This window comes from Sebastes umbrosus, chromosome 22, assembly GCF_015220745.1.
Source record: "Sebastes umbrosus isolate fSebUmb1 chromosome 22, fSebUmb1.pri, whole genome shotgun sequence".
Lineage (NCBI taxonomy): Eukaryota > Metazoa > Chordata > Actinopteri > Perciformes > Sebastidae > Sebastes > Sebastes umbrosus.
Genome location: NC_051290.1, coordinates 8,430,668 through 8,442,523, shown reverse-complemented (window position 1 = coordinate 8,442,523; position 11,856 = coordinate 8,430,668). Strand labels below are relative to the sequence as shown.

Genomic DNA, 11,856 nt, shown 5'->3' with positions numbered 1-11,856 from the left:
ATGTCAATACAAGTTGTTCACCTCTGTCAGTCTATGGAAGACCATAAATGCCAGTAAAATAAAAAAAAAAAAAAATAATAAGATGAAAACTTAACCTAAAAAAAAAAAGATCCTGTAAGTCACATAATGACAAACTTTTTTGAAATAATTACTTCGTATCGCAAAATAATGAAAAAACATTCTCAAAATAATGAGAAACCTTCTTAAAGGGGCAGTAGGAAGTATATTTTTTTTTGCATCATTGGGCAAAAATTCCATAATAACCTTTCAGCATATTGTAATTCAAGTGTTCTGAGAGATTTATTTTATTTAACCTTTATTTAACCAGGAGTAAAAACTCATTGAGATTAAAAATCTCTTTTCCAAGACTGTCCTGGCCAAGATAGGCAGCAGCACAGTTACACGGTTGCAGACATAAAAGAAACATAACAATTGAAAACGAAGACAAAGAGCAAATTACAGAATCATCAAATAGGCATTAACGTAACATAATATTGATTCATATTTGATCAGCGTGGCCTAGTTTGACCGTTTGCTCGGAGTTCGTGAGTGATTGACAGCCGGCTCTCATAGACGGCAGATGGACAGCAGACCTCAGATCAGCTCTTACTGCTTGTTTTCCTCCAGTCTGTGAAATCTTGCAGATGCCGTTATGGAGCACCGGAGGACAGAGAGGCACATGATTTTTTTCAGGTTACCTGTTTCATGTACTACTGTCACGATATAGCGACCGTTTTATAAAAATAACTTTTTAATCACATTTGCTCCAATCTCGCCTACTTCAGCTTTAAAATAATTTCTCAAAATAAGTTTCTCGTTCTCTAAAGTTAAGGATATCTCCCCCCCCAATCACATTGGCGAAAATAGGCTTCCACAGTAAGCTAAAGTAAGAATGTGGCTGATTTTTTCCTAATATTGTCTTAGTATTGCGTGATCATTTACAAAGTCAACATTCTGAGTTATTAACAAAATAATTGACAAGCTGAAGTCAAAATGTATGAACACAAATAATTTTCACATAACTGTGACTTTAAAATATTGACTTAGTATGTCATAATCTAGCATTACATAATTTAACTAACACAAACGCTTGAGTTATTAATTCATAATAGATCAAATATCTCACAATTCTGACATAAAAGTCAGAATCTTGAGTTATTCTTTCACAAAAATTGACTAATTTTAACTTAGTATTTAATATCTCTTCTCTTTATGGTGGGAACGGGCTTACTACTTACTTACCATCTATAGTTGATTGTCTTGTATCACACCCATGTCTCATGTTCTTTTGAATCTGATCTATGAATTGGTTAACATTTTTTTGTATTATGTCAACTTGGACAAGTGTGTTGTGTGCATATTGATTCATGATTCACGTGAGCCTGGTGTCACGGGTTAATCACTGCTTAGTCTGCAGCTGTAGTGTGTCTCATAGACATGACTGTTAAACCACAGCTTCATTTCATGAATAAGACAAGTTTCAGTTTCAGTCGGTACATCTCCCTTCCTGCTCCTCATTTGTCAAATGGATGTACAATCCACTCTTATTTATGCTCTTATTTTCACACAAAATTGTTCCAAATTTGGTTGTATTTGCCTCTGTGAGATCACAGAAAGGTCTCCTCCTCTTCCCTGCTGAATGTGGAAAATGCAGAACAAGCTGAAACAGCCTGGCCAGGTGAACATATTTTATAGTGTACAGCCTCTTACAGCTCAACATGTGCCCTAGTATATATATATAAACATCATCACATTCTATTTTCATCAGGCTTTTATTACTTGCAGATACAAAAACAAGAACAAAAACCACAAGTCATCAAGCAAATAGGATGTAGCGGGCCCACCTAATGCGGCTCCGCGGTCTCAACAGTGCATGGTCTTTCTGGTCTTCTCTAATCATTAGAAATAGGCCTAGCTTAGCTATATTCTCAAAACTAAAGGCCACCTACTTTAGAAAAGAACAAAGGCAAAGTAAGGCAACATAGAGCTAGCAAGAAAGAAGCTGTCGGTAGAGCAGAAGTGGACAATGTTACACAGTAACTATCCTAAATTAATCACTTCCAAGGCTTCAGTCATGGACAGGTTTCCTAATGGTACAAGTTGATATTTACACATCTGTACGTTGTGTTCTGGTCATCCTCGTTTTACTTTGGCTTCAAACATCCACGTGTAAGACAATGAGAAGTTAATAGTCCGTGTGCAATTGGCTGCCAATTAAAAACACAAACTAATAAATGAATGAGCTGCTTACAATCTATCAAACCAGCAGGAAGTTCCCCAGAAAAAAATCTTTTTCTGGCTTTAAGTTAAATAATAACAGAATGAAATGTTCACTTGTTCCGTTTTAAACCTGATATGTGATGCTTAACTCAAGTGTTGGAAGTCAAATATATATATTGCTCGGAACGATGAGGATGTTGACTGAACTGGACCTCTCTGGATGAAAAACACTGGTAAAAAGTTTCACAAACATAAAGCGAGGTTAATCGGGTCTCCGTGTCGCCGTTCACAGTATCTCCTACAGTCAACAACTCCTCCTACAACAATCAGCATGTCTAGAGGGACTTGCGCTGCCGCTTCATGAAGGACATGGAGTAATCCCCGGCCGGCGTGCTCTTCTGCCTCTTCATCATGACCTGTGACTGGGCGGTGAGCTGCAGCTTGATGGCGCTGGAGTTCACCTTGGCTGCACACAGCAGCTCCTTCATCCCCTTCATCTTCTCGCTCTGGAAGGCGACCACAGGACCGGCCGGGGAGGGCGACGCCTGTTGCTGGGATGAGGGTGAAGAGTCTGGGCTTGGGGACTTGGGGGTTCCTTCAGCGTCTCCGCCCCGCGTGCCCTGGGAGGAGCGTCGGCGGCCCCCTACCTCTCCCACTTTCTTGGGCTGGGCTGCAGAAGCAGCAGCAGCAGTAGCAACAGCAGTAGCAGCAGCAGCTGGAGGCTGGGTTGATGGGGAGTTGGGAGCAGCAGACGGAGGAGAGCCCTGCTCATCCAGCTTGGACTCTCTCCTCGGGCCTCGCCTCCGGCCCTCCCTGGGGTCATCGCTGGACATGTCATCATCATCCTGGGACTCTAGCTCTTTGGTGATGATCGACACTTTCTGACGAACCTTCGGAATCAAAACCACAAACTTATTTTTAGCTACAAAGCATCGACACACATCAGGCATCTCTCCTGCAGAACACAGTTTCTATTGGTCATTTTGAAGATCAAACGCATACTGTAGCTATTCTGGGTTTCTCACCTGAGCATCAAAGCGGCTCAGAGACTGGACCAGGTAGGTGGCCCAGCCCACATGCAGGACCGGCGTGGGACTCCCCTCCTCCCATTTGCAGATGCCATCATAGAAACACAGCAGGTGGGCAAAGCATTCTGGGTCCTGGAGTGCTGAGAGGGCTGCTGCCTGCTTGGGGTGCTCCTGAAATCAGAGTATTCACTGTGTTATACAGACGTCAGAGGACCCCTTTGAAAATGGCCATGACAGTTTTTCCTCGCCAAAATGTAGCCTAATTTTGGAGCGTTATTTAACTTCCTTCATGACAAGCTAGCATGACATGATTGGTATCAATGGATTCTTTAGGTTTTCTTTCACTCTAGCTCTAAAACTGAACCCGCTACAGCCTCTGAAAAACCGTAAAGTCACTCTGGATCGCAGGTGTAGGGGTCACATTCTCAGATTTCTTTCTTTCTGCTGACAACCCCAGAGTCCCCAAAAAGTAAAATCCTGTACATGAAATGAGCTGACCAGATCTAAAAGTTGAATGTGCTGGATTGCAGCCCTTCTCTGGCTGGGAAGTACTTGCCTTGTCAGCTCCTTCTCCTCCCTCTCCTCCCTCCCCAGAACTCTCTGCAGCAGCAGACGTCTCCTTTAGCAGAGTGGGGATAACATCGTTTGCAATGTCAAAGAACTCCTTGTAGATCTCCTCGTCCTCGCGGAAATAGTTATACCTGAAAGAGCAGGCGAGAGGAGAAGGACTTTTAATAACAGCAGCAGGGAGGAAGTCCGAATATAGCATGCACCATGAGACTGAAAAGGTCATTTTACATGTCTTTTCATCTACCTTTACAAAAGACATCATTACATGAAGTGCAAATAAGAGAGGGCTATTTGACCATTTGATGTCTTTCAGGCTGGATTGTTGACCTGCAACATGTTGATGATTATTGGAGGCATTGCAACAGTCCAGACAAGTGAACCCTGCTGCATGATCTACAAAGAATCCACTGTTATGAATACACACATTCCCATCTTGTCGATGGTGCGCAGAGGGCGAGCTGGAATGGACGAACAATGGGGGAGCAGGAAAAAGGAAGCTGATGGATGGGGAGGGAATGTTTTGCTCTGGTGGGTCAGTGCTGGTATTTTTAGATGCAGCTCATGAACTGTGTGTTTAAAGGGGAGGAGAGAGCGTGAGGATGCTGGACACATCCTGGCTCAACCACCACACCCTCTCAAACAAACTGGGACCCGGGCTTCTTCTTAGTGGTGGATGTGACAGAGGAAAAAAACCACCACAGTGAACAACAATCTCAACCAGAACTCAAACTCAGCTGTCACATGACTTTACTTTAATACTCATCTTTGGGATGAGATGGCTGATTAACGCATTTTGTCTTTAATTTAATTTTAGTAGTCGCAACACAAGTCAGGGAAGATAGCTTTGCATTTACTGCCACCTTGTGTTCGTTTGGTGGAATAACAACTGAGGCTGCTGGTTGACACTGCTGCTGGATGACCACATTAAATTCACGAATTTGTAGGATGTTACTACTGACATTCATGTAATATTACGTCACAACGTCTGCTGTATGAGCCATGTGTTTACTATGTGTTTATGTGCATAAAGAGCGGGGAAGTGAGATCCAAGTATTTATCTTCCCAGATTGAAAAATGTGACCTCACATTACCATTTGAGCACGAAACTCATTCATTCTAAACTTTAACCTGCAACATACTAGTGTGTAAAAGCAGTGTGAACTCACTCCTGCATGACCTGAGCTGCCTCGGCCCAGGACCCGAGGGCCTCCCGCACGTCCCTGTGTCTGTAATGGAAACCAGCCAGGTACATGTAGGGGTAGATGTGCTCGTTGTTGTAGTGCTTCTGAGCGGAACTCACAGCCTGAGAGAGAGAGAGAGAGCACAGAAACTTCCTATTATAACATCCTGATCTGTGAATACAAGCAGCATTTAAAACACCCACAACCAAAACAGTAGTTCACAGTAAGTTCAGTTACTGACAAGTGCAGCGGACTCCATCTGGTTGGTTTTGGTAAGTGCATGTCTGATACTGTGTTTTATATGACTGTTCCATATATTGTTATACGTTGAGTTGTAAACGATTTAAAATGTGTTTCTCAAAATGAATAGTTTGTGTGACCTGCTGGAAACCTCTCTAAAGACTGACCTTGAGGTGGATTTTCAGGGGGTTCTCCTTGCCTGGGATTGGATCCTGATCCTCGAGGTCTGCCAGAGTGCCCATTGCCATAGGATACCTGGAACACAGTGCAGGAAAGGAGGAGGAGGTTTGGGAATTTAGCAAGTTTACACATCAACTCTTCACAGTGAACAGGCAGTGTTTAGAAACTGTGAGACTTTCAGAGACTTTTCATTCCTTATTAACTTCATCAACACAAACTCTCACCTGTCTAGATCGCCTCGATCATACAGCAACCACAGGAGTTTCTGTTGAATGAAGAGAAGAGTAACACAGGCAGCTCATGAAAAAACACATTCATTTGAAACAGGCTTTATTAGACATGGGCCTTTTTTTCATACAGTCCCAGTTCTATGATTATTTTAGCATATTCTAACTATTTGTTTGTTGTTGCAAACTCAACACTTCATTCAACCTCCATGTTTACCTGTTGTCTTGATAAATTCAGTATAATGTACATGTACATTAATTCCATCAGTACAGAGTCATCATGTCATATTAACCACTCTGCTGAGAACACTTTCCCTTCGCTAAAAGAAATAGTTTTCAGTCGCTTCTACTTTACAGTTTTTGTTTTTTTTACTGTTAAGAAACGGTCAATGAATCCGATTTTTCAAATTAAAAGCCTTTCATTGGCTCAATTCTGGTAGGCTTTTAATGTGAAACAACTGTAGGGAGTTTTTTTATGGCATCTTAACGGATAAAAAACTAAAATAAGTAGTGTTTGAACAATGTGTGCGTGTGAAGTGAGAGAAACAGGTTCTGAGTATGACATGACAAGAGTATGATGGAAATAGTGCTATGGAAATGTACATTTTACTGAAATTTCCAAGTGAAATAAGAGTGCATGTAGATTCAGGTGTTACAGGTGCATGTTTTCATAATTTCTCCCTAAAAAAAAAAAGGTTTACATTCTGATTAGGGAAGCAATTTTCCAAACTATACAATCGTCAATCGCATCTGAATTCATGGTTGAAAGTCAGGAATAAAGACAAAATCATACAGGGTGGTCTGCCCACATAAATTCTATATGTGAAACACTACACTACATTACACTGCGTCTTGATGTTTGAGTAGGATGAAAACTTGGGGAAAAAGTAAGTTGTGAAAAAGAAATACAACTCCATTTGTGTGAAATTCAGTCTGAGGGGAAAATACATTCTAGGCACCAAACTGCATGACAAAAGAGAAAGGTAATGGGAATTTCCAGTTTAATCAAGCATGAACATCAAATAGTTCCGTTTTAGACCGACTCTCTCACATTTAGGTCACCGCTTCCCCCAGCATCTACTGTGAAACTGAAAACGTTGGTGTGTTCCAGGAAGATTAAAAAAGCAGATATGCAACAACCAGCTGCACACTGACACGTGGCGTAGCGGTGCTCACCTGTTGTAGCTGCAGGAGCTCAGAGCTGTCAGTATGCAGGTCCAGTGAGGGGTTGATGGCACAAACCATGAAGGCCACCTCCATGTTTCTGTCACATTTCATGTAGGAGCCTTTCAGATACAGCCAGCTCTGAGGAAACACACACACAGGACGGGTTTACAGGAATGTAAATATCAAATACTAGACATTATCAGTCTGTCTGTTTAAAGTTTTCCTGTGAATGCGCTCAAAGCCAGACTGAGAAACCTTGGGTTGATTTACCACGTTAATAACGACCGTCAAAGGACCGTTTAGCCTGTTAGGGTTAGTTAAGCCAGATCACGCAAAGATACCCTTACTCGCTTCTTAGTACAGGCCTCTGGTCTGTTTCATGTCCACACTGACTTATTACAAGCCAAATATTAGGTCATATAGGCTGACAGTTTTGGTGACATAATCCTGCATCATCACTGCTAACTGGAACCACGAGGGGAAATTCAATTCCAGATACTGAGAGCGAGTCATGCTGCACATTCCTGAACCCGATCTGTTCACTGATCTTTTCTGGTGTCACAAAGAGCTCACCGAGAAAAAACTGATGCACTCGTACACTTTTAATTCCTATTTCTTTTTCTGAATTTGTTTATTTAAGTGCTGTGAGAGCGTGTCATCAATATCTCAGGTCAGTGGAAGAAGACCTCACCTTCTCATTGACTCCTGCTGAGACCGTTTGTCCTCGCCGGTCCTCGTTACCCTTCCCGTGCCAGGTGACCTCGGCCGTCTCTTCACCGTTTTTGCTGAAAATCACCCAGGCGTGGTCCTCAGACAGTCCCAGGTGGACATCCTTCAGACCTAGAACCTGGCAGGCTGCCACCACTGCAAATGCCACACCAGAGCTGTCCAGTTTGGTACCTGGTTCAAATTTAGCAAATCATTATTTTCATTAATTTCACTTATTCTAAGTTGATCAAAGTCTACACTCTCCATAACAGACATCTCATGTCATTGTAATAATGTTATACCAGTGATGAGACTGAAGAGGGACTGGATGTGGGCCCGGTCCTTGAAGTAAGAGCGGCTTAGACTGTTCCAGATCACATCGGACACTTTCTTCACCAGTTCCCTGCTGGACCCTGAAGCAGTCCTCCGGTATTGGGACAGGTCCACTGCGCCACGGATCTGGGCCGTGAAGCGCTCGTACAGTGCAGAAATCATGCCCAGCTCCACCGTGGGGAAGCAGGAGTTGGGACAGTCCGGCTCCAGCGGTTCAAACCGGACCCCCGGAACGTTTATGGGGACGACCCGGTTCACGGCTAGGAAATGCTCGACAAAACCCAGGACCAGGGAGAGAAGCGCTAGGTCTGGCTCAGGCTTGCGGAGCTCAGCATCAAAGAGCTGAACCACACCGTCGATCCCCCGCAGGGGAAAGTGCTTCTTCTGGGATGAGTGCAAACCCATGATGTCCACTGTCAGTCAACTCAGATGCTCTCCTCACCTGCTGTACTGAAAGATACACAGCAGTCAGTTCAACTCCACATCACTATCACACACTGATGCTGTAGGAAGAAGGCAAAATCAAAAGAACGCTCAAAGACTATTGGTTCCTACTGAAGACGTAAATCTTTAAAAACAGCCCAATACTGGACACTAGCAGCGGATTAATCCACATTTGGTGTTAGTGAATATTAGTGGCAGCAGGACGGTATATGAGACATTGAATCAATATAAACTACAGTGTGTGTATTCATGGTAATGAAGGAACATGTCCCCCAGTGACACAGTGTGGCTCATTGATGTGTTTTTAAATGGAGCTCTATGGCTCAGAGGAAGAGGAGATATCAGGCTTTGATACACAAACACACACGATACTTGTTAGTAGGATGTATTCATTGTTGGTTTAGGTCTGCACATGAGATTTGTAGAACAGTATATAGAGAAAAACAGAATTTTCCTTTAAAATTGTGATTTTCCTGTTAAAATTCCCCATTATAACACATAACAGTTCCTTCGTGGTAATTTGCAGCAACATTTTTAAAAGTAATTAATAATAATAATAATAATAATAATAATAATAATAAATATAATAATAATAATAATAATAAAAACCTAGTGTGTGTGTGTGTATATATATATATATATATATATATATATATATATATAAACACACTAGTTTTTATTAATTATGTCATCTCGTGTTGTATGCAAAGCAACATTAGTATGGAGGTATGGTATGTATACTAGTATGGAGACTTATCGGCATTAATAAACATAATTAACATAATATAATATAATATGTAATAATATATATACATATATAATATATAATAATTATATTAATACATGTTTTTATTAATTATGTCATCTCGTGTTGTATTCAAAGCAACATTTCTTGACATATATCTATCGAGCTACTATGGAGACTTATCGGTATTAATAAACATCCTCTTAATAATAACCTCAGCAATAATAATAATATTGCTCATAACTACCACACACACTAAACACATACAACATAACCCCCCAGTAGACATGGACCTGACCCACTGACTGCAGCTTGACTCGTTGTTGCATAAGGCTGTTTATTACATCAACACCAGCTATCATGGAGCTGCTGCTATCTGGCTGCTCTGGTGGGCGGGGCACTCCTCCTCCTGCTACCAGATGTAGCTTCATTCAATACAAAGCTGCTAATATAGAAGCTCTTCTAAAGGTGATTAAAACGTGGAAATGTCTCAATAACAACAATAATATATAAATACTAGAATTTTATATATATATATATATATATATATATATATATATATATATATATATATTATTACTATTATTGCTGAGATTATTAACGGGATGTTTATTAATGCCGATAAGTCTTCATACTAGCTCGATAAATATATAATAATAATAATACATTTTATTTAGTGGCGCCTTTCTGGACACCCAAGGACACCTAAAGTCAAGAAATGTTGCTTTGCGTACAACAGGAGATGACATAATTAATAATAAAAAAACGTATTAATATAATAATAAATATAAAAATATATAAAATAATAAAAAACTATTATATATATATATATATGTATATATACTAGTTTTTTTTATTAATTATGTCATCTCGTGTTGTATGCTCGATAAATATATATGTCAAGAAATAATAAAAAAATACATAATTAATAAAAAAAATAGTATATATATATATATATATATATATACATATACACACACACACACACACACAAACAAATATATATACATATACACACAGACACACATATATTATTTTCTACACAAACTAGGTTTTTATTATTATTATATATTATTATACACACACTAGATTTTTATTATTATTATTATTATATATTATTATATTTATACGTTGTTTCCATACTAATGTTGCTTTGCATACAACACGAGATGACAATTAATAAAAAAAACTAGTATATATATATATATATATAAAAAAACACATAAATATAATAATATATAATAATAATAAAAACCTAGTGTGTACACACACAGACATATATATACAGACACTAGGTAATTTCAGCAATAATAATATATATATATATTATATCATAAAATATATATAATAATTATATTTATTATTATATTCATACATTTTTTTATTAATTATGTCATCTCCTGTAGTATGCAAAGCAACATTTCTTGACATACTGTTTATTCATCGAGCTAGTTTAGAGACTTATCGGCATTAATAAACATCCTGTTAATAATAATCTCATAATTTTGCCCATAAATAATGCACATACTTAACACATAAAACATAAACCCTGACCCACTGCCTGCAGCAGCAGACTGGTTGCATAAGGCTTCTTACATCAATGCTGGGCAGCTGCTATCTGGCTGCTCTGGTGGGCGGGGCACTCCTCCTCCTGCTACTAGATGTAGCTTCATTCAATACAAAGCTGCTAATATAGAAGCTCTTCTAAGGTTGATTAAAACATCTCAATGTCTCAATAACAACAATAACATAAACAGTCTTTTAGTAGACACGTGGTTGATCTGTAGGTAAGCTAACTAGCTAACTTTACTAAGTTAAGTTAACCCATTTAAGCTTGTTATCTAAATGAATGCTAAGTGAGATAAAGTACTATTACAGAAACATATATAAACTAGAAAGTGAGGCACATATAGTGAGATAAACCTCTCAGAAGCAGCTGGTTGTGAGTAACTAGCTAGCTAACAAGCTAACGAGCTAGCTAGTTAGCTTAAACTCACCTCTTTATTTGTTATTATGTTCCATAGATGTGTCTCCTAAACATGCCTCAACACTTCCTCACTCTAACACTCTTCTCTGTTAATAGTTAGACCAGTGTGTAGAGAGGTTAACGTACCGGTTTTCCTCAGAGCTTCAGCCACATGTTTGTTGTTTGTGTCTCTTCTTTTGCCGCGCAGTTCAGTTCAGTCTGACTGAAGAGCCGCTACTGCTAGTGTTGTTACGTTTTTGCGTAACGTAACGACGCAGATCTCAGAACGTGACGTCAGCACGTTTGAGCCCATCCCTATTGTGGAGCAGTAGATTGGCAGGAAGAAAAAAAAAAATAAATAAATAAAATAAAATAAAATGAAATAAAATAAAATAAAATAAAATTAAATAAAATAAAATAAAATAAATAAATTAAATAAATTAAAATAAATAAAATAAAAACAAAAATAAATAAAATAAATAATAATAAGCATTGTGATGAAGGTAACACAGTTTATAGTCTAAGTATATAGTATATAAGTCTAATGCAGTGAGGGCCAAAGAGCACATTTACTACGGAATATTAGGGGCCACATTGAGGGAAAAAACATCTGAGATTTCCAGAATAAAGTCGTAATATTATGAGAAAAAAAAGTTGTAATATTACGAGAATAAAGTCATAACTTTACGAGAATAAAGTCGTAATATTACGAGAATAAAGTCATAACTTTACAAGAAAAAAAGTTGTAATATTACGAGAATAAAGTCATAACTTTACGAGAATAAAGTCGTAATATTACGAGAATAAAGTCATAACTTTACGAGAAAAAAGTTGTAATATTACGAGA

General features: G+C 39.0%; 1 protein-coding gene across 3 annotated transcripts; it reads right to left on the bottom strand.

Annotated features, from left to right (window-relative positions):
* Positions 1-1,753: 1,753 nt before the first annotated feature.
* Positions 1,754-11,308, bottom strand: men1 (multiple endocrine neoplasia I). 3 transcript variants are annotated; one of them, XM_037759484.1, is made up of 10 exons: positions 11,157-11,308; positions 7,824-8,304; positions 7,505-7,713; positions 6,823-6,951; positions 5,644-5,684; positions 5,407-5,494; positions 4,985-5,121; positions 3,805-3,949; positions 3,246-3,419; positions 1,754-3,110 (listed from the first exon to the last, which is right to left on the bottom strand). In XM_037759484.1, the coding sequence occupies exons 2-10, from the start codon at positions 8,257-8,259 to the stop codon at positions 2,556-2,558; spliced, it is 1,914 nt and encodes a 637-aa protein (XP_037615412.1). In that variant the 5' UTR covers positions 8,260-8,304; positions 11,157-11,308; the 3' UTR covers positions 1,754-2,555. The 3 variants fall into 3 exon arrangements, with proteins under 3 accessions (XP_037615412.1, XP_037615411.1, XP_037615413.1); XM_037759483.1 differs by having other exon boundaries at positions 2,556-3,110; positions 7,824-8,299; positions 11,157-11,298; XM_037759485.1 differs by lacking the exon at positions 11,157-11,308 and adding an exon at positions 11,041-11,151 and having other exon boundaries at positions 2,556-3,110.
* Between the last annotated feature and the right edge of the window lie 548 nt (positions 11,309-11,856).